The 18,512-nt window shown below is 41.9% G+C and overlaps 1 protein-coding gene across 5 annotated transcripts in view; it reads right to left on the bottom strand.

Annotated features, from left to right (window-relative positions):
* The window catches only part of CTBP2 (C-terminal binding protein 2), a 267,057-nt gene that overhangs the window by 85,062 nt on the left and 163,483 nt on the right, over positions 1-18,512 (bottom strand). For 4 of the 5 annotated variants that reach the window (XR_012905668.1, XM_006136115.4, XM_014580066.3 and 1 more), the window contains one exon: positions 16,237-18,012. The exons of the other annotated variant lie outside the window; for it this stretch is intronic. Coding sequence is in view for 3 of the 4 variants with exons in the window: in XM_006136115.4 (XP_006136177.2) it covers positions 16,237-18,012 (1,776 nt within the window). In the remaining variant the exon portion in view is untranslated. The remainder of the gene's footprint in view (positions 1-16,236; positions 18,013-18,512) is intronic. 5 annotated transcript variants of the gene reach the window in all.

Below are 18,512 nucleotides of genomic sequence, written 5' to 3'. Positions count from 1 at the left end.
ATCTTGAGCCAAAGCGGCCGGTCTTGCACAAAAACTTGCTGCCTGTCTACACTGGCCGTGTGTTCTTGTGCAAGTAAACTGACGTTCTATTGTATAACATCAGGGCTTCTTGCGCAAGAACTATGATGCTCCCGCTCAGGAATAAGCCCTCTTGCGCAACTGTTCTTGCGCAAGAGGCCAATGTAGACAGGCAACATGAATTTCTTGCCCAAGAAACCCTATGGTTAAAATGGCCATCAGAGCTTTCTTGCGCAAGAGAGTGTCTACACAGGCATGGATACTATTGCGCAAAAGCACGTATCTTGCGCAAAAGCACATGCCAGTGTAGATGCTCTCTTCTGGAAAAGTTTTTGCACAAGAACTCTTCCGCAAAAGAGTTCTTGCGCAAGAAGCTGCCAGTGTAGATGTAGCCTTGATGTCTCAACACCCCTTCCCTGAACAATAGTAACTAGGTTGGCAGAAACATTCTAAGATACCTGCTTCTACACCAAGGGTTAGATCAGTAAAACTGCACCAGCCAGGAATGTGGACATAGCTATGTCAATCTATATTTTAAATACAAATCAGGCCAGAGAAAGAACTAAGCTCTTACTGTAAATGAACAAGAATCTGTATTCCTTATGAACCTGAACCCATCTGCACCTAAATAGCCTTGAAAAGCTGACCCACGGTGATTAGAATCAATTCAACAATTCAACTACAGCTAATACTTCTTTTAGTTAATTTCAAATGCAAAACACATTTTAATAAACTTAGAACTTTTTTCTCATGTACCCAGAACATTTAGGTTTTATTGACTATTAAAAACAATTTTAAAGTGCAGCTTTTCAGTAACCATTTTTAACAATAAAAACATGAAAAATTAAGGACCAGAATAAATGCTGGTTGAGCTATATTACTATCTCAATAAAAATGTGTAGACATGTACCCTCTTGATAAGCAAAAAGAAGTATCAAATATAGTACAAACGCTATAATTAATTGCAAACCAGCATGTTTCAATGGTTATATCCAATCCACCAATGAGAATGAACTATCCTTTAGGAAAATAAAAAGTACAAATTCAAAACAAGGTTAAAAATAATTATTTAAATCAATGTTTCTTGCTTGATGATTTAAATCATGATTAAAATTTGTGAGTTAAATCACTTTGAGATAATCAATCCACCCTGCATGGTGCTGAAACATGTCAGCAGCCAAATGGCCTTCTCAACAATCATACCTTCAGTGGAACAGAATCAGTATTAGTAATGTTAAGGTGTGTCAAAAAGTGGCCCTTTTTCAAAAAAAAACTTGCCCTGCATCTAGACTGCTGCCACGTTCTTTCGAAAGTAAATTGAAAGAACGCGGCAGCTTTTTCGACCGCAGAAAACCTTGTTTTATGAGGAAGAACACACCTTTTTTCAAAAGTGCTCTTTCGAAAAAAGGCACTATATGTAATGCAAACTGTACTTTTTCGAAAGAGAGCATCCAGACGGCCTGGGTGCTCTCTTTCGAAAACCAACTTGCTGTTTTGAAAGTACTGGTTGTAGTCTAGACGCTTTTTCAAAAGAGGCTTTTTTGAAAGTATCTTTCGAAAAAGCGTCTTTAGAAAGAGGATTTCAGTCTAGACGTAGCCTTACAAAAATGTCATTAACATACACAGCCACACACACATCAAGAAGTCACCTTGGTTACTTGAAAAGTGAAAGCCGAAGCTTCAGTTTAGGACAATAAAATTCATAGAGAGACATCCTGGCCATGAAATCTTTGATTATGTTTATTTCCATCATTTTTTGAGTGTTTAGGCTGCATGTGGGTCACGTTTTTGAGGTTTCTCTCTGCCACCACAAAGGGTGTATGAAAAGCATTGAATATTGCAAAAGTTGGTAACACTCTCAAGTTCACAGGAGTGGAATGATCTCACAGAGGAGGCTGCCCCAGTTGACTGCCATCAGAGTTTATATATTGAATTTCCGATTGATGTAGGGTTGTCTATTGTCAACAAGTTCGGTGCCCCGCTTGAGGGTTTGTTTTTTGCACTGATGTCTTTTTTTGCCCCCATTCTTAGTACCAATATGGAATTAAACTCTGGTTGGAAGTGTTAGTTACTGAGTTTGTCCTCGTTCAGATGTGTCTGATGCCTGGCTGTGTATCTGGGCTGGGTGACTTTCCTTTCAGATGTTTTAACATCTGATACTGTGGTTTTTGTTGAGTGGTTAGATACTTTGTCTACGTGTCTTGTAAACGGACTAAACAAAGAGACAATTAATGTGCATGTTTTCTAACTTCTAAGATGCAAATAAAATGAAATCAAAGACCCCACCAAATCAGTCTCTCAGATGGAGAATGCCCATCATATGATGCAGCACTGAGATGGAGTCTGTATTCTTGACATCTGGTGCAGGCAACATGAGTCAGAACTATAAGACCACTGAAAATGAGGCAGCAATTTCATTGCAAACTGCTTATTTTCCCATGCCTAGCTGCTGCTTCCCCCACATTTATGCATTCTGTGGGGAAGCAAGACCAGATGGCCAGAAAGGGTGAAACCAGCATTCTTCCCCTACTGACATGTTATGTCTCTTCCTTCAAGCCAACTTGCCCGTTCACTTCTCATTTTCTTCAATGCCTTCTGACATCCTAGAATACTGAGGGGATATCATGAACCATTTGTGATTATCTTTAAAAACTCAAGGAAAACAGGAAAGGTTCTAGAGGACTGGAAAAGGTCAAAGAGAATGCCAATCAAAAATGTGAATAAGGGCAAACCAGCAAATGACTTATCCTCAATAGCTGGAAAGATAATAGTTCAAATAATCAAGCAATCAATTTGCAAACACCTAGAAGACAATGTAATATATAACAGCATAGATTTGTCAAGAAGAGACCATGTCAAACTAACCAAATAGCTTTCTTTGACAGGATAACAGCTTGTGGATGGGTAGGAGGTGGTATATGTGGTATATCTAGACTTTAGTAAGGCTTCTGATACTGTCTTGCAAGACTTTCTCATAAACAAACTAGGAAAATACAGCCTAAATGGAGTTACTATAAGGTGGGTGCATAACTGGCTGGAAAGCCATTCCCAGAGAGTAGTTATCAGTGGTGCATAGTCAAGCTGGAAGGGCATATCAAGTGGTGTCCTGCAGGGACTGCATAATGCCACAGAGTATACACCCTGCTGAGAGGGGTTGCAAGTGCTTTGGAGGATAGGATTAAAATTCAGAATGATCTGAGGTGAACAGGATGAACTTCAATATGGAAAATGAGCCTACTATGGTTAGGAAGACCCACAACACCTCTGCCAACACTGCTCCTGTCTCCTCTGCCTCCGCCAGTATTGACAGACAGACTACCAGACCATGGATGCCTCTACTCAAGTCCTGGTGTGGTTTTGCAGGGACTGTGGCTTGCAATTCCCACTTACTGAATTCCAGGCTGAGGGGACCATCCAATGTAAAAGGTGCCTTCTGGTGGAATCTCTCAGGAAGCAGGTGGGAGAGCTACAGGAGGAGGTGGCTAGGCTGAGGAGCATCCAAATCCACAAGCAATTCCTGGACAGTATTCATGTGGAGACAGCTGAGGTATCCGTCCCACTACAAAAGGCCACTGACACACCACTGGTGGAGAAGGAGATGGCTCGCGGGGACACTGGCAGCTGGTCACTTCTGGCAGCAGGCTCCACCCCTGCTCCCAATCCTCCCACCATGGTACTGGAGAACCGTTACCCTGTTCTGGATACAGGAGATAAGGAATCACCCCCTACAGCAGAAGAGGAGAAGCCTTGTGCCCCCAAGGCTGGGAGGTCTGCAGCCACCACTGCAAGGAGGAAATGTACGGTAGTGGTGGTCAAAGACTCTCTCCCGAGGGGGATGGAGGCGCCCATCTGTCACCCTGACATGTCATCTCGGGAGCTATGCTGCCTGCTAGGGGCCTGTATCCGAGATGTTACGGAGGCATTGTCGAGGATTATCCAGCCCTCTGACTACTACCCTATGCTACTCATCCATGTTTGGCACTAATGATACTGCAAGGTGTAACCTTGGGCAGATCATGAGTGACTAAAGGGCTGTGGGAGTACAAGTGAAGAAGTTTGGCGCCCAGGTGGTATTCTCTTCAGTCCTTCCTGTCAAAGGTAGGGGTTCAGGCAGAGGCAGGTGCAACAGGGACAAGTGACCAAAGCCCACAGGTAAGTAATGAATGTGGAGACCTGGGAGATGGGTCGGAGATGGAGGGAGTGTGGGCTATAATATCAAAGAAAAAGGAGGAACAAGATAAAACTGGGAGGCAAGAACAAATCAGTATCTTAAATGCTTATGTATGAATGCAAGAAGTATGGGGAATAAGCAGGATGAACTTGAAGTGGTAATAAATGAACACAACTATGATATTGTTGGTATCACAGAGACTTGGTGGGATAATGCACATGACTGGAATATTGGTATAGAAGGGTACAGCTTATTCAGGAAGGATAGGCAGGGAAAAATGGGAGGAGGTGTTGCCTTATATATTAAAAATGTATACAGTTGGACTGAGATGGAGATGGACGTAGAAGACAGACTGTTGAGAGTCTCTGGGTCAGGGTAAAAGGGGTGAAAAACAAGTGTGACATCATGCTGGGGTCTACTACAGACCACCTACCCACGTAGAAGAGATAGATGAGGCTTTTTCTAAACAACTAACAAAAGCATCCAAAGTGCAGGATTTGGTAGTGATGAGGGACTTCAACTATTCAGAGGTATGTTGGGAAACTAACACAGCATGGCACAAATTATTCAATAAGTTTTTGGACTGCTTTGAGGACAACTTTTTTATTTCAAAATGTTGAAAAAGCTACTAGGGAGGAACTGATTGAGAATTTGAAAGTGGAAGGCAGATTGGGTGAAAGTGATCATGAAATCATAGGGTTCATGATTCTAAGGAATGGTAGAAGGGAGAACAGCAAAATAAAGACAATGGATTTCAGGAAGGCAGATTTTGATAAGCCCAGAGAGCTGGTAGATAAAGTCTCATGGGAAGAAAGACTAAGGGGAAAAACACCTGGAAAGAGTTGGCAGTTTTTCAAAGGGACGTTGGTAAGGGCCCAAAAGCAAGCTATTCCACTGCATAAGAAAGGTAGAAGGTATAGCAAAAGACTGCCTTGGCTTAACCAGAAGATCTTGCATGATCTAAAAATCAAAAAGGAGTCATAACAAAAGTGGAAACTAGGTCAATTTAGTCTGGAGAAAATAAAACCAAGAGGGAACATGCTAACAGTTTTCAAGTACACAAAAGACTGTCATAAGGAAAAGGGAGAAAAATTGTTCTCCTTGACTTCTGAGGGTAAGACAAGAAACAACAGATTTAAATTGCAGGTAAGGAGGTTTAGATTGCAGCTAAGGAGGTTTAGAAAAACTTCCCGTCTGGGTGGTTATCCCTGGAAAATATATCCTAGGGAGGTTGTGGAATATCTATCATTGGAGATTTTTAAGAACAGGTTAGACAAACACCTGTCAGGAACGACCTAGTTATTATGTAGTCCTGCCTTGAGTGCAGGGGACCGGACCAGATGATCTAATGAGGTCCCTTCCAATCTTACATTTTCATCATGATTCTCATACTTTTAACTGAGTTGAGCCACAGGAATCTGCTCAGGAACAACGACACCAGCACAGAGCCCCATGGATGCTAGTGTTACTTCTGCAATTCTGGGAGCTCAATTTGATATTCATCTTGCTACTGACTTTGTTTTATTTCTGGTCTGGAAATGTGACCTCCCCTTTTCCTGATCCCACCTATTTTCAGTGCCTTGACCTGGCAATCCTCTGATGAAGCAAAAAGATGCATTACACAAAGGAGTGGCAACTTCCTGAGTCTCTTCAATGTCGCTCCAAACAGCACTGTTCAGAGCGTGGTCTGATTTTCTCTTCTCACCAGAGTACACAGAAGCTCTGCTTGCTCCTACTCCCTCACATTGCCACAAAAAAACAAACAATCCAATTACCCCTCCCTTCTCCCCTCTGCTATGCCAGTTGTCTATCTTGATGATTGCCTGGGACAAGCAGCACAAAATAGAGCTTTCCTCCTACATCTCCTAGGACAGTGGTACCAACCAATAGATCGGGATCTACTGGTAGACCTTTGAGCCTCTGAAAGGTGATCCTGACTGGTTTGGCCAAAAGGCTATCACGGGCTGGCATGTCAGTTGATCCTCCCCCCACTGCTGTGCCCCCGCAATGGATCGCTACCATGTCGCAGATGGGGGGGCTTATGTGTCTCAATGACGTGGCATGGGAACAGACTGCATCAATCTACACAAAGAGCAGCGAGGCTTGTCTGGGTTTCAAGGATTGGAAGAAGAGGAAGGAGTGGATTAAGCCTGATACATGGAAAGCCATCAAAGAGAGACGGGACATAAAGAAGAGACTGGTAGATGCCAAATCAGCCAGCATTCAAGAAAGATACAAGCAGAATTACAGAGGAAAAAAATCGAAAAATAAAGAAGTTAGTGAGGGCAGACAAACAAGCTTTCATGGAGGACCTTGCAACAAAAGCTGAAGATGCAGCTAATCGAGGGGAGCAAGGAAACATGTACAGAATCACCAAGCTTGTTTGTGGCAAGTATAGTGGCAGGACAAGTGCCCCCTATTAAGGTCAAACAAGGGCAGGTATTGTCAAAAGAGAAAGAGCAAGAAGCATGCTGGACGGAACATTTCAGAGAGGTTCAGAATAGACCATCACCTGAAGAAGCAGCAGACATTCAGGAAGCTGAGGAGGACCTTGATATTAATAGTGATCCACCAGAGAAAGAAGAAATCATTGCAGCCATCAGATCCCTGAAAAATGGCAAAGCTCCAGGTCCTGACAACCTGGACACGGAGTTGTTTAAAGCAGACCCAGAACTTGCAGCCACCATTCTCCAACCACTGTTTGTAGCAATTTGGGAAGGACAACAGATACCCAAGGACTGGACCAAAGTAGTCATCATCAAGATTCCTAAGAAAGGAGCACTCAGCGACTGTAACAATTGGCACGGGATCACCCTTCTATCCGTACCCAGCAAGATCCTAGCCAAGGTAATCATCCAGTGGATCTCAGATGTTGTCAACAAGTCTTTGAGGAAAGAACAAGCCAGATTTTGCAAGGGAAGAGGCTGTACCAAATTTTCACCCTGAGAAACATCATAGAGCAGTTCACAGAGTGGAAGAGACAGTTGTACATAAACTTTGTTGACTTTGAGAAGGCTTTTGACAGCACACGCACAGAAAGCCTTTGGTGCATTCTGAGAGCCTACGGAATCCCTCTACAAGTGGTCCAGCTCATTACGAGTTTTTACATCAACTTCACATGTAGCATGGGATACAGCTATCTCTCTTCCAAAGACAAGACTGGGGTCAGACAAGGATGCATCAGGTCTGCACTACTCTTCAACATGGTGATTGACTGGGTGATGCTGAGAACAACAGCAGATACATTAAGGGATATCAGATGGACACCTTTTTCCACATTGGAAGACCTTGACTTTGTGGACAACATTGCATTGCTTCCCCATACCCATCAACATTTGCAGGAAAAGACACAACGCCTGTGCACCTTTGGATGCCAGGTTGGACTAAGAGTTAGCCAGAAGAAAACAGAGATTATGATTATCAATACAGATTCACCAGCACCAATCAAGATAGATGATGCAGACTTACCCAGCACAGAAAGCTTTACGCACTTAGGAAGCTTCATCCGCCATAATGGAGGCACCAAGAACGACATCCAGAGCACGCTAAGTAAGGCCAGAAATATCCACAGGAGTATGAACAATGTATGGAGATATATACAGTACAGTGTCCACAACAAGCTTAAGCTGTACGAGAGCTGTGTCATATCAACACTACTATACGGCTCAGAGTGCTGGTGGATGACAGAGTGCGACCGTGCCAAGCTCTCATCCTTTCACACCACCAGCCTTCGTAAGATACTTCGCATCTTTTGGCCGAAAACAATCTCCAACCATGAACTGCTCCTGCGATGTCACCAGGAGGACACGACCACTATTATTATAAGACACTGGAGATGGATAGGGAACATGATGAGAAGGGAGGCAGACGCCATTGTAAAGATAGCACTTTACTGGATGCCTGAAGGATGATGTAAACATGGGAGGCCCAAGACAACATGGCGGCATACTGTTGAGGCAGATATGAAAAGAATGAACTACATCTGGGACACACTGGAGAAAATGGCCAAAGACAAACAAAAATGGAGAACCTTCATTGCTGCCCTACACGCCAGCGGGCGTAATAGGCATTAACTAACTAACCACTGCTGTGCATCTCCTGCCCTTTGCCTTGGAGCTGTCCCCTCAGGAGTCTTCTGCTTTCTGTGCAGGGCAGGGGAGGGAGAGGAGCAGTGCTCATGTCAAGGTGCCCCCTCTCTCCCACCCTGTATCCTATCTTCACAAAGCAGAGAGGGGACACAACAGGACTTGGGATGGAGTTTGCTGGCTGCTTTGGGGAGTGGTGCAGGACCAGGGCAAGGGTGAGCCTGCTTTAGCCCCACTGCACCACGACCCAAGAGCCACCTGAGGTAAGCGGTGCCCATCTGGAGCCCACATCCGGAAACTCTACCCTAGTCATGAACCCCCTCCAGCACTCCAAGCCCTAGCCCTGAGCACCCCTGTATCTAAATGTCCTACCAGATCCCCACACCTAGAATCCCCCTGCACTCCAACTGCCTGCCCCAAGCTCAGCTCAGAGCCCCTTACACTCCAAATCCCTTAATCCAAGACCAAAGCCTGCACCCCAATCCTCTGCCCCAGCCTGGTGAAAGTGAGGGAGCATGGGGGTGAGCAGGGGCGGGGCCTTGGAGAAGGGGTAAAAAGAGGCCCAGCAAGGATATTTGGGTTTGAGGTAGATCTTGGATTGCACTTAAATTCAAAAAGTGATCTGGTGCTTAAAAAGGTTGGAGACCACTGTCCTAGGAGAAGGCCTTTTAACTAAACATAATATACTAAAAGGAAACATCTTCTGATATCCAGAAGATCCCATTTCAGAACCAAATGAGTCAATACCCATACTGAATTTCTTATTCCCTTCTAGCAACAGAGACTCAGAATTTCTTAATTATTTTGTAATAGGATATGCTCTCATATATCTGTCCTATGTTTATATTACTCACATCTCTACTAGTAACTGTACTATATATATATATATATTTCAGAAATTCTAAAACACACCACTTCCCATTAGTAAGTGACATGCCTCTTTAAGTCTCTACTTTAGAAATGTAGTATGCAGTTTAGTGATGATAGCCTAATTCAAAAACAGGCAGGAAAAACCTACTTCTTCATGAAACTGTGGCATACACTTAAAAATTTGGAAACTACAGGCAGTCCCCGGGTTACGTACAAGATAGCGACTGTAGGTTTGTTCTTAAGTTGAATTTGTATGTAAGTCGGAACTGGTACATATTGTAGGGGAAACTCTAGCCAAACATTTCTCCAGAGCTCAGTTTTATTCTCTCACACCTCACTTCCCTCAGTCCTTTATTCTCAAGCTGAGGTGTTTGCTGAGAAAAGCCGCTCCGCGTCTCCCTGGTCTCTTGGGGGGGTGGGGCGCTAGCTTAGCGTCTCCCTTGTCTGCTGGGGGGAAGCAGCTAGTGCGGGGTTGCCTACCCCGTTTGTAAGTAGGGATCCGATGTAAGTCAGATCCATGTAACCCGGGGACTGCCTGTATTTCTAAAATAGTTTGGCGTGATTTAAAAGTAAATAGCAAACATTTTCTGTACTCATTAAAAATGGAAAAACAGAGGACCACCTACTCATTATCCATAAGAAAATAAGGCATAAACTTTTGATTGAAATTTACTGCTTCTCTTGCATAAAGAAACCATTGGTTCTGTAGATCACATTATCAGAAATTCCAAATGGAGCAAGATAACTTTTGAAAAAATCCTAAGAGTGGAATCCTGGCATGGTGCACCAAAATCAATGGCACAACTTCCACTGATTTCAATGGAGGCAGAGTCTTCCTGGTTCTGAAATGGCAGATAGCAGTGCTGCAACAAAAATTAGAGGTGCCATTTTGTTGATCAATCTCACAAGGTTGTTCAAAATAGCAGTATGGGTACAGAAGAGCGGAGACTTGAGGGTACGTGTTTGTTATTCCATCAATTTATGCTCTGCCAATCAAATGATAGTGTGATGAGTACAGATATGGTTGCCCTCTCATCAGTGATGCATATTTTGGGGATGAACACAAAGAACAGAAAACATTTTCACTTTTGCTGTACAAGTATAATAGACTGGTGGTGTTATAGATTGATAAATAAATACTAATTAGCAATATAAACATGCAGTGATACTGCTAACAATTCTGGATTTGTACAATAATCTAAGTATTTTAGCACCAGAAGAAAACAAACAATTGGTTGTTGATGGTAATTCTAGTCCTTGTTTTTTTAAGGAAATCATTCCTGCAGATCAGAACAATTGGGGATTTCAGTAAGAGTCAAGACCACTACAGAAAGGGTGGACAAACTATACATGTACCAAAAGAAGTAAGTTGGTGGCTGTCTAAAGTTGCCCAGCAATTTGCAATGTCAAATAAATCGCAGGAGAGATGGCCCAGTGGGAAGAGGGCAAATGTGGAGGTCAGAAGGGATACATAAAATATAATACACCTATAATTCTACAATTCATCACAATGTCCTGCACATTATCCCAGTTCTGTGACTTGTCATGCAGACATCATATGTACATACAGAGTGTCCATATATAGATGATCCATGATTTTCAAAACTTGTTATTTGTTTTGGGTGCCTTAGTTTTTGGGCATGTACCTCCCTCCACCTTCACTGGGGATCCTACTAGGACTACTTTTTGATTAACATGCATCACTCAATTGTTATTTATCAATGTCTGTCCATAATCTTCAGTTTATTTACTTGCCAAGTTGGTCTGATTTGAATGGAACCCACGAGGTGGTTCACTTGTCATTTGCTCTGCTAACTTGCTACTGGCAACAACGAAGCGTCGTTACAACACTGATCCAAAGACTGCGGGGATCACCTTCTCTCTTTCCTCTTGTGAGTTCTATGAATACAGCTGAGTTCATAAAGTTTATTTATGATTTCATGAGAGTTTCTCCCCCCATTTCACTTCTTTTGAAGAGTAGGCAATGTGTTGTTCTGACCTACATATGTATGTTAAAATTCCCCAAGTTTTATCTGTCCTTTATATTTACCCAGGGAAAGTCTACTGATTTCCTTCCTACAGATATTGCCTGCTGCTTCCTCTTTACTACTTACCCAGTCAACACTGCTCTGCAGGACAATCATGCATTAGGAATCTATTTTAAGAATTTTGGGAGCACTGTATTATACTTTTATTCTCATCTTTCTCCTCTCCCTCCACCCCTCAAGACATGCAAGAGGTGGGAAAGAACCTTCTCTACTCCACATTCTATGGTAGATATCCAGGTGCTTGACTCTCTGGATGAGTGGACTGTGGCAATACAGAAGAGCCAGTGAGCCATTCCCTTCACTCTGCACCAAATACATGGAGTGCTGGAGCCAACTATGTGATTAAATATCAATCCCATGGCAGGCCATTAGGGTATTCCACTCATACCTATGGCCTCAGGAGCTAGCTCATTAGTCTCAATCCTGACATTCAGAGGAAGAAATTTACTCTGTACACAACGCCCCCTCATGGGTGAGCCGAGGGAGTAAGAACAGAGCTACCTCAAAGGGGTGCTTATGTGCCTAAAAGAGCCACCGTGCCCGACACAAGCTAGGACAGAATGCCACTTCTGCTCGCCAAAGGATTGATGTCTAAACAGATCATCATCTCCCAACAACCTGTGTAACTGGTGTGGAAGGGTCACTGGTCCTTCTGCATGGTTTGTCCCATTGGTGCTGGAAGAAGGGTTGCTGCTGCAGCAACCCCTGCTTAAAGTGATTTCCACATATGCAGGGTTTTCAGTTTGGTGCAATTGCTCTCAGCACCCCTCCCTCCTATAAATTATCCCAGCATCCTTGGTTAATCTATTCCATCTGCACAGAACCAAGTAACTGGATTTCAATCACATAACATGAGTCTCAGAAGAGCCTAGTACTGGCAAGCATACTGGACTCCCAAAAGAGGGCAGGGAAGAGTGGATAAATCTGAAGCCATCCTCCCTCACGCTCCATTAAACAAAGCTATGCCAGCATGCAGGGGAGTGCATGCTGCTCTGCCTCCTTCATTGACTCTGGCCAAATCAGCTTTTGAGGACTTTTGTATATTCTACTCTGCACCAAGAACTGCACAATGTGTCTTTGCAATATTGCCCTTACTGTACAAAGAATTAAAACAAACAATGCTTAGGAGACAGAATGCATGGGATAAAAACCAAGCAGCTCACATTTCTTCCTAACAAACACTGGGACACAGCAGACAGAAGAGATCACAAATTAGCCTTCCTTAAAGAAAGCCAACAGAATGCTGTTAATATCAGAGTATTTTTAAGATGACAGACTAAACTTAGTCTGCCAATTGTTATGTATATTGCTTAATAATATATTATCTTACGACTGTAACAATTATTGCAAATCAACAACTTAATGATTCTGGCCTTCTATTTTTTAATGATACAACTCGATACCAACTTTGATTCTCTGTTTAAAAATAATAACTCAGTTCAGTACAGCATTTCATTAAGCTGTAGTTTCATGCTATGTGAAGCAGAGAAGATGCGTTAAAAAATGTTTAATACAGTAATGATCAGAAACCTTTAACATATATAAGGAAAGAGGGTTTATTCGGTAGCTATGGAAACTACTACATGAAAAAAAAAGTAAAAACATTTCAGCTAATAGAGTTGGAGAATGTACTGGATATGGAAGTCCTAACAATGAAATAACCCCATCGGTGGGATAAAAGAGAGGTGTAAATTGAGGCTAACAACAGTTATGTGTCTGAAAACACATTCTCCTCTGACAGGCCCAAATACATCTTTACTGTAACTGCGCTAAAATCAATGGAGTTGAAGCAGGGACGAATTCGGTATTTTCTATTGCTTGTAATAAAACCACTGTATAAAGTATGTTTCACTCTTTTAAAAAATGGTTTGGAAGTGCATTGTATTTAATCAATGAAGCAACAGTGTATATTGACCAAAGCAGTCAATGTTATTGAGGTAACTTTCCATAACATACCTTACAGCTGCCGAACTGCATTCCTCACACAACCAAACCCCACTAAATACTGTGATGCCAGTTCTGTGGTCATTTACCACAGCAATAAGCCATCTTATGGGAGTAGTTCCATTGACACTACACGGATGAGTCAGACAAGTAAAGTTACACATATGCATGGGTGTTGGTCTGATTAGGGCTAAGGAGAGTTTGGCCAATATATAAACTACAATCATTTCAGCCATCGATACATGCCATATTGATGATGAACATTTTACAGATAACACTGTAACCATCAGAAAATAACAGATGTCTAATGATAAACACACGTGACTACTACTCCCTTCACCCTTCTAAAGATTACTTGAGGCACTGTCTTGGGTTATTTTTGTTGGTTTTTAATTTTGTTTGGCCAATTTAAAATTGTAAAACTGAATAAACAATTCAATGGTCAGTTTTCTGTGCATCTAAAATTGTAAAGCATCTATAAATACAAATTTCACAAGCAATTTGGTCACAATGCGGATTGCGTTTTCATATTTCAGCATCTGGGGGAAACGACTCTGGAAAGGCCTCTAATTTAAGGCATTCAGAGGTATTCTGTGCCCTACATTGGCCTCTTATGCTCCCTTTGGAAAATCAAGTTTATTTCTTTTCATTAATCTCCATCTTCTCTAGTGTCTATTATGACAGCTTCCTACACCACTATATGGGAGCCTTATCCTTCATTCCAGCCTCACCAGGTAAAGACAATACATGACATTTTCTTTGATTACTTCCTTCCACTTCTGTACATATAACCAAGAGTGTAAATGATTCTCCAGTTGTACAGGCCTTTGGTTCCTCACTTTTGCTCCTAGTCCTCATCCCTGGAAATACTCATTTGGGCAGGGCAGCTAGACTCACTTTTTGTGCGAGGCTACACAAATACAAAATATCTATAAATCAATTACATAAAGCTTTGAAAGTAAAATAAAAAATTATAAAATAGTTATAAAACAGGCTCCTACTCAATCATGAAAATGCTGGAAAATATGCTCATAGGAACTCTTTTGGAAGTTCACCTTCACCTCTGATTGTTGTAAACACCAAATGCTGCATAGAAATGGCATTTCTCAAAGACTAATTCTGCAACATGGTTAGGACATCTTGAAACTGTCACACCACACATTTTACCTTGACTTCTAGTTTAAAATTACATGGGGGGGGGGGGGAGGAAAGCCATCTCTTTTTCTATTTTGAAAAAAATAAAATGCAGAATAAATACATGAAGACAATATTGCAGGTCCTCCTTCAGCTAAACCTTTCAGCCACTTCAATGGGAAGATAATCTTTCTGTGATTATGACCAAACCCTCTCGTTGCTTAGCAACACATAATTAAGGAATATGTTTTCAGATCCGCTTTGCAAGCTGGCCATTATCTGATGAAATTACTGGAGCAACAAATGTCATCCTCATGCAAATGAGTTGGTTGTAGAGAAAGAATGTTTGACTTGTGAAGAAGAGGGCTCAGTATCTCAGAAACATTGTTGGTTTCTTCTTCTCATACATGGATTTTTTTTAAAGGAAGAGAATAGTATGGAATTTTAAAGGACTGTAATTCACAACTTAAATATGAGGAATAATGGAAGGAATGTTAAATTTATCCTCAGGAGGAAAATTATTCAAAATGTCTGAACCCCTGCAGACCCTTGCAAAAGTATTAATATGTACTTTCACTGCAATGTTATCAAAGTAATCGGCTGGATCAGAAGAACTGCAATTAAATTATCATTTGTGTTCTCAGTTTTATGTCACTTTCATTTTTCAGACTTTTGGAAATTATTTATTCAGAAACTCTGCCTGGATGCCCTTTCTTTATGTCTGAATCATATCAAGACACACAGTTTTGTTGAATATTTAAAGGATATATATTTATAAATTACACAAATTAAATAAAATAGTTCAAAACAGGAGTAATCTATTTTCTAAATCTAGGATTGCAGCAGAGTGGGCGGAAGGGTCTGAATTTTGACAACTTTATCATTTTTACTTGCAAACTAGCTCTTTATTTAGATTCCCGTGGAATGTCATCACTGGTTTGGCACAGTTTCTATGCCTATAAATGGTATACTTTTATTAAGGCTTTTTGTGTGTGCGCTTGTTCACGATTTGTTTGTATGGTGGCTCAGTCGTGCTGTGCAGAGAAAAGATTCCCTCCTATACAGTCACTATCAATATGCACAAAAAGCATTCTAAAGGGTTTTAAACATCTCTCAGAAAAGTCAAAGTAACAAATGAATGGGATTGTCTAAATTTCCTCTTACAGCAAAAAGCTTTTCCTATGGTAATCTTTGACTAGTAAATATCAATTTATATTTTCCAAACTGAAATGCTAAGTCTGTTTGAACCATTTAGCCTGCAACAAGAAAGGGATCTGAACATTTCTGAAGACAAAAACAGGAGGAAAAAGGGGCAACCACTTATCATTCTAGTGTTAATCATTGACTTTAAGTGTAGACCTAGTTCCTTAATAGTTACATTGTCACCTTTATAAGTACTCCTAATAGGAAATTAAGAGTTTTATTTTAGGTACCTGATAAAAAAGTAAATTAATTAAAAAAAACTCTGGTTACTGCCAACAGCAAGTCAATTCTAGAATGAACACCATTAGCTATATGATAAATTTAGTCAAAACAATGCTAGCCATTTCCTCTGAGAAACATATTTGTGCCCGATAACAACTGCCGAAGTAAATCTACAACTAACCCTGTGGCTTAATTGCTCAGAAAGTGCTGTATCTAATCTTCTATTCCATACAAACAACAGGAACAGCAAGATTCATAGAAGAACCATTATCTGATATATCAGTCACTTTAACTGAAGTTAGCTAATCAAATAATACTCTGAATTTAATCGCACAGTGAAAGGCAGGACTGAAACTGAGTAACGTGTGGCCCCTCAGTAAACTTCTTTGTCCCACATTTTTTGTGCACTGGGTTGTATCTAATATTTTAGCCCCTAAGTCTAACTGGATTTATTAGACCCAATTTTATCTTATGATAAACAAAAACACAGACATAACATTCCTAGAGCACACTGCAAATAAATACACTTTTAGAAAATTACTTGGTTCAGGCGACGCCATAGTCGAGACAATAACTGGTGGTCCAGTGCGTCTGGTGAGTTTCTGATAAGGAGAATGCTGCATATGAAAACTCGGGCCAGCAAGTGTCAGGGTGGAATCCATTTGGGCTCCTTGCTTTCGGAGAAGCTGGGGGCTGCTGTGTGGGCTATGCATTGGGGACATGGATGTATTTCGGTCCCTCTTCATCAGCTCCATGGGCACTGTGTAAGAGGTTGGATATGCCGTTTTGGAACTTGCATGTGGGTTATTCTGCACGGTAGTCACTGGTAATCCAGTTGGAGCCGAATAGGCAGACACTGGACGAGTGTGCATGTTGCACGGTAAAGGAGTGCTGTATCCAGAATTAGGTAGAAAATGAGCCCCCTGATGTGCTGCTCCAGATGCAGAATAAGTTGCAGTTTCCAGAAGGTGCTGTGTTGGAGCACTGGATGGGCGACGGTTTAGCTCCCCTACTCTTGGTGATACTGGCTGTAAAGAAGGAGGAAGTGGCTGCTGCATAGTTATGCCATCCACAACAGGACCAGTGGTAGGGTGCATGCCATATTCATTCTGTAGCAGTTCACTTCGATGGCTAAAGCTGTTGGATCGGGTCCTGGGACGGAGTACGCTGTTCTTTCTCTCATGCCTTTGCAGGTGCATTTCTGTTTTGTAGTTATGGGCAAGGCGGGAAAGCACTCTTGCCTGTCCAAGATTTGGAGCCACAGATTTTATATCGTTCTCTTCCATCATCGCTAGCAGGCTGGGAGAATCAAACCCTTGCTGCACCAAAGCATTGAATGTGCTTTCGGATACACCTTCTGAACGCAGAAGTCCGAGGAACTCTGGATCAAAGTTTCTTTTCATGTCTTGTCCTGGGAAAGCCGCAGGCATCTGAGCTTGGGAAGGAGTCATGGCAGTGTCATAACTATCATAAGGAACCTTTGCATTGACATTTTCCCTGATGGGGCCATAACCACGATTTATAGCAACGGCAGATGGACCTATGCTCCCATCAGGAACAGAAGCAGAATTTGGATCAACTACCAAGCACGTTGGAGTAGTTTGCCTAGCAGCTGCGGACTCTATCGGTCTCTCTGCTGTATCACCATAGATCTGCCTGTTGGGAAAGGATGGTGGTTCTGTTCCATATTTAGGGGTGAGTGGTTCAACACCATACCTTGCAGGAGAAGGATCTCTGTTTCGCATTCTCTGCCCCTCTTGGATCATTTTACTCATGGGATCCCTATACACACGGCTGGCTTCGTGCGGGGCAGGTGATCGTCCTTGTACCTGATCCCAAGCCAATCTGCTACTGGGAATCCCATAATTCGGTAATGATCTATTCATCATGTGGTCTCTATAGTAGCGTGGATCTTTAGGTGATCTAGCAGCTAAAGATGGGTCACTGTAATAATCCTGAGCTGGCAAGGAGCTTCGTCCAGACATTGTAGACTGTCTGTCGTAGTAAGTAAAGTCAGGAACAGAACCCTTCCGTAAGGGACCCTGGTTAAAAACTGGATCCTGATATGGGTACGGCTCTTGCTTCAATTCAGCACCTCCTTGCAAGATGATATCATGCGGTCTATGGTTTGGCTGCTCATACCAACCTCCTTCTCCACTGTAAGAGAGTGAATTTCTCCTCCCTGTTGGTCTCTGATATTCAAATGCACTTTCATTCTCCCAGTTGCCTTCATACCATCCTGCAGCATCCCAGCTCTGAGAACGACCGATATTGGTATGCTTACTTGGAATCGGCATTGGAAAGAAACAATTGACTTCTGTTGAGATAAAGAAGAGAAGGAACCTCTCTTTTTAAATCTTCTATTACACACATCAAAAACAGATCGAGCTGTATCTGAGCTCTTCTGGGACTTCAGAAACAACCAAGTGGTGGTTTTATATTTCAAAGTATTGCCTGAATTATTAATTCTTCGAAACTTTAGTAGACAAAAACACACAACACCCACTGTAACTCAGTCTCACTCCAAAACCGTAGAATGAAAGGTCTTTTCTGTTCAGTTCAGTCACAGACAAGGGTTTCTGCATTTAATCCAGATGGTTTATCCCTTCCTGCTTGGGACAGTTTGCTCACATGGACAACTGGTCTAGCAGTGTGTGAGGATTATGAGCTAAATAAAACCCCTAAAGCCTTTGTTCCATGTGACATCACTTTAGCCCGATGAAACCTACTGAGCCACCCGATCCAGCAATCTCACTATAATTTCTCTGCTGAAAATTATTTTTACATTTTATTTGTCTATACTTTCCATCCACATTA

The sequence above is a fragment of the Pelodiscus sinensis genome, chromosome 8, assembly GCF_049634645.1.
Source record: "Pelodiscus sinensis isolate JC-2024 chromosome 8, ASM4963464v1, whole genome shotgun sequence".
Taxonomy (NCBI): Eukaryota; Metazoa; Chordata; order Testudines; family Trionychidae; genus Pelodiscus; species Pelodiscus sinensis.
This window is presented reverse-complemented; position numbering and strand designations above follow the sequence as displayed.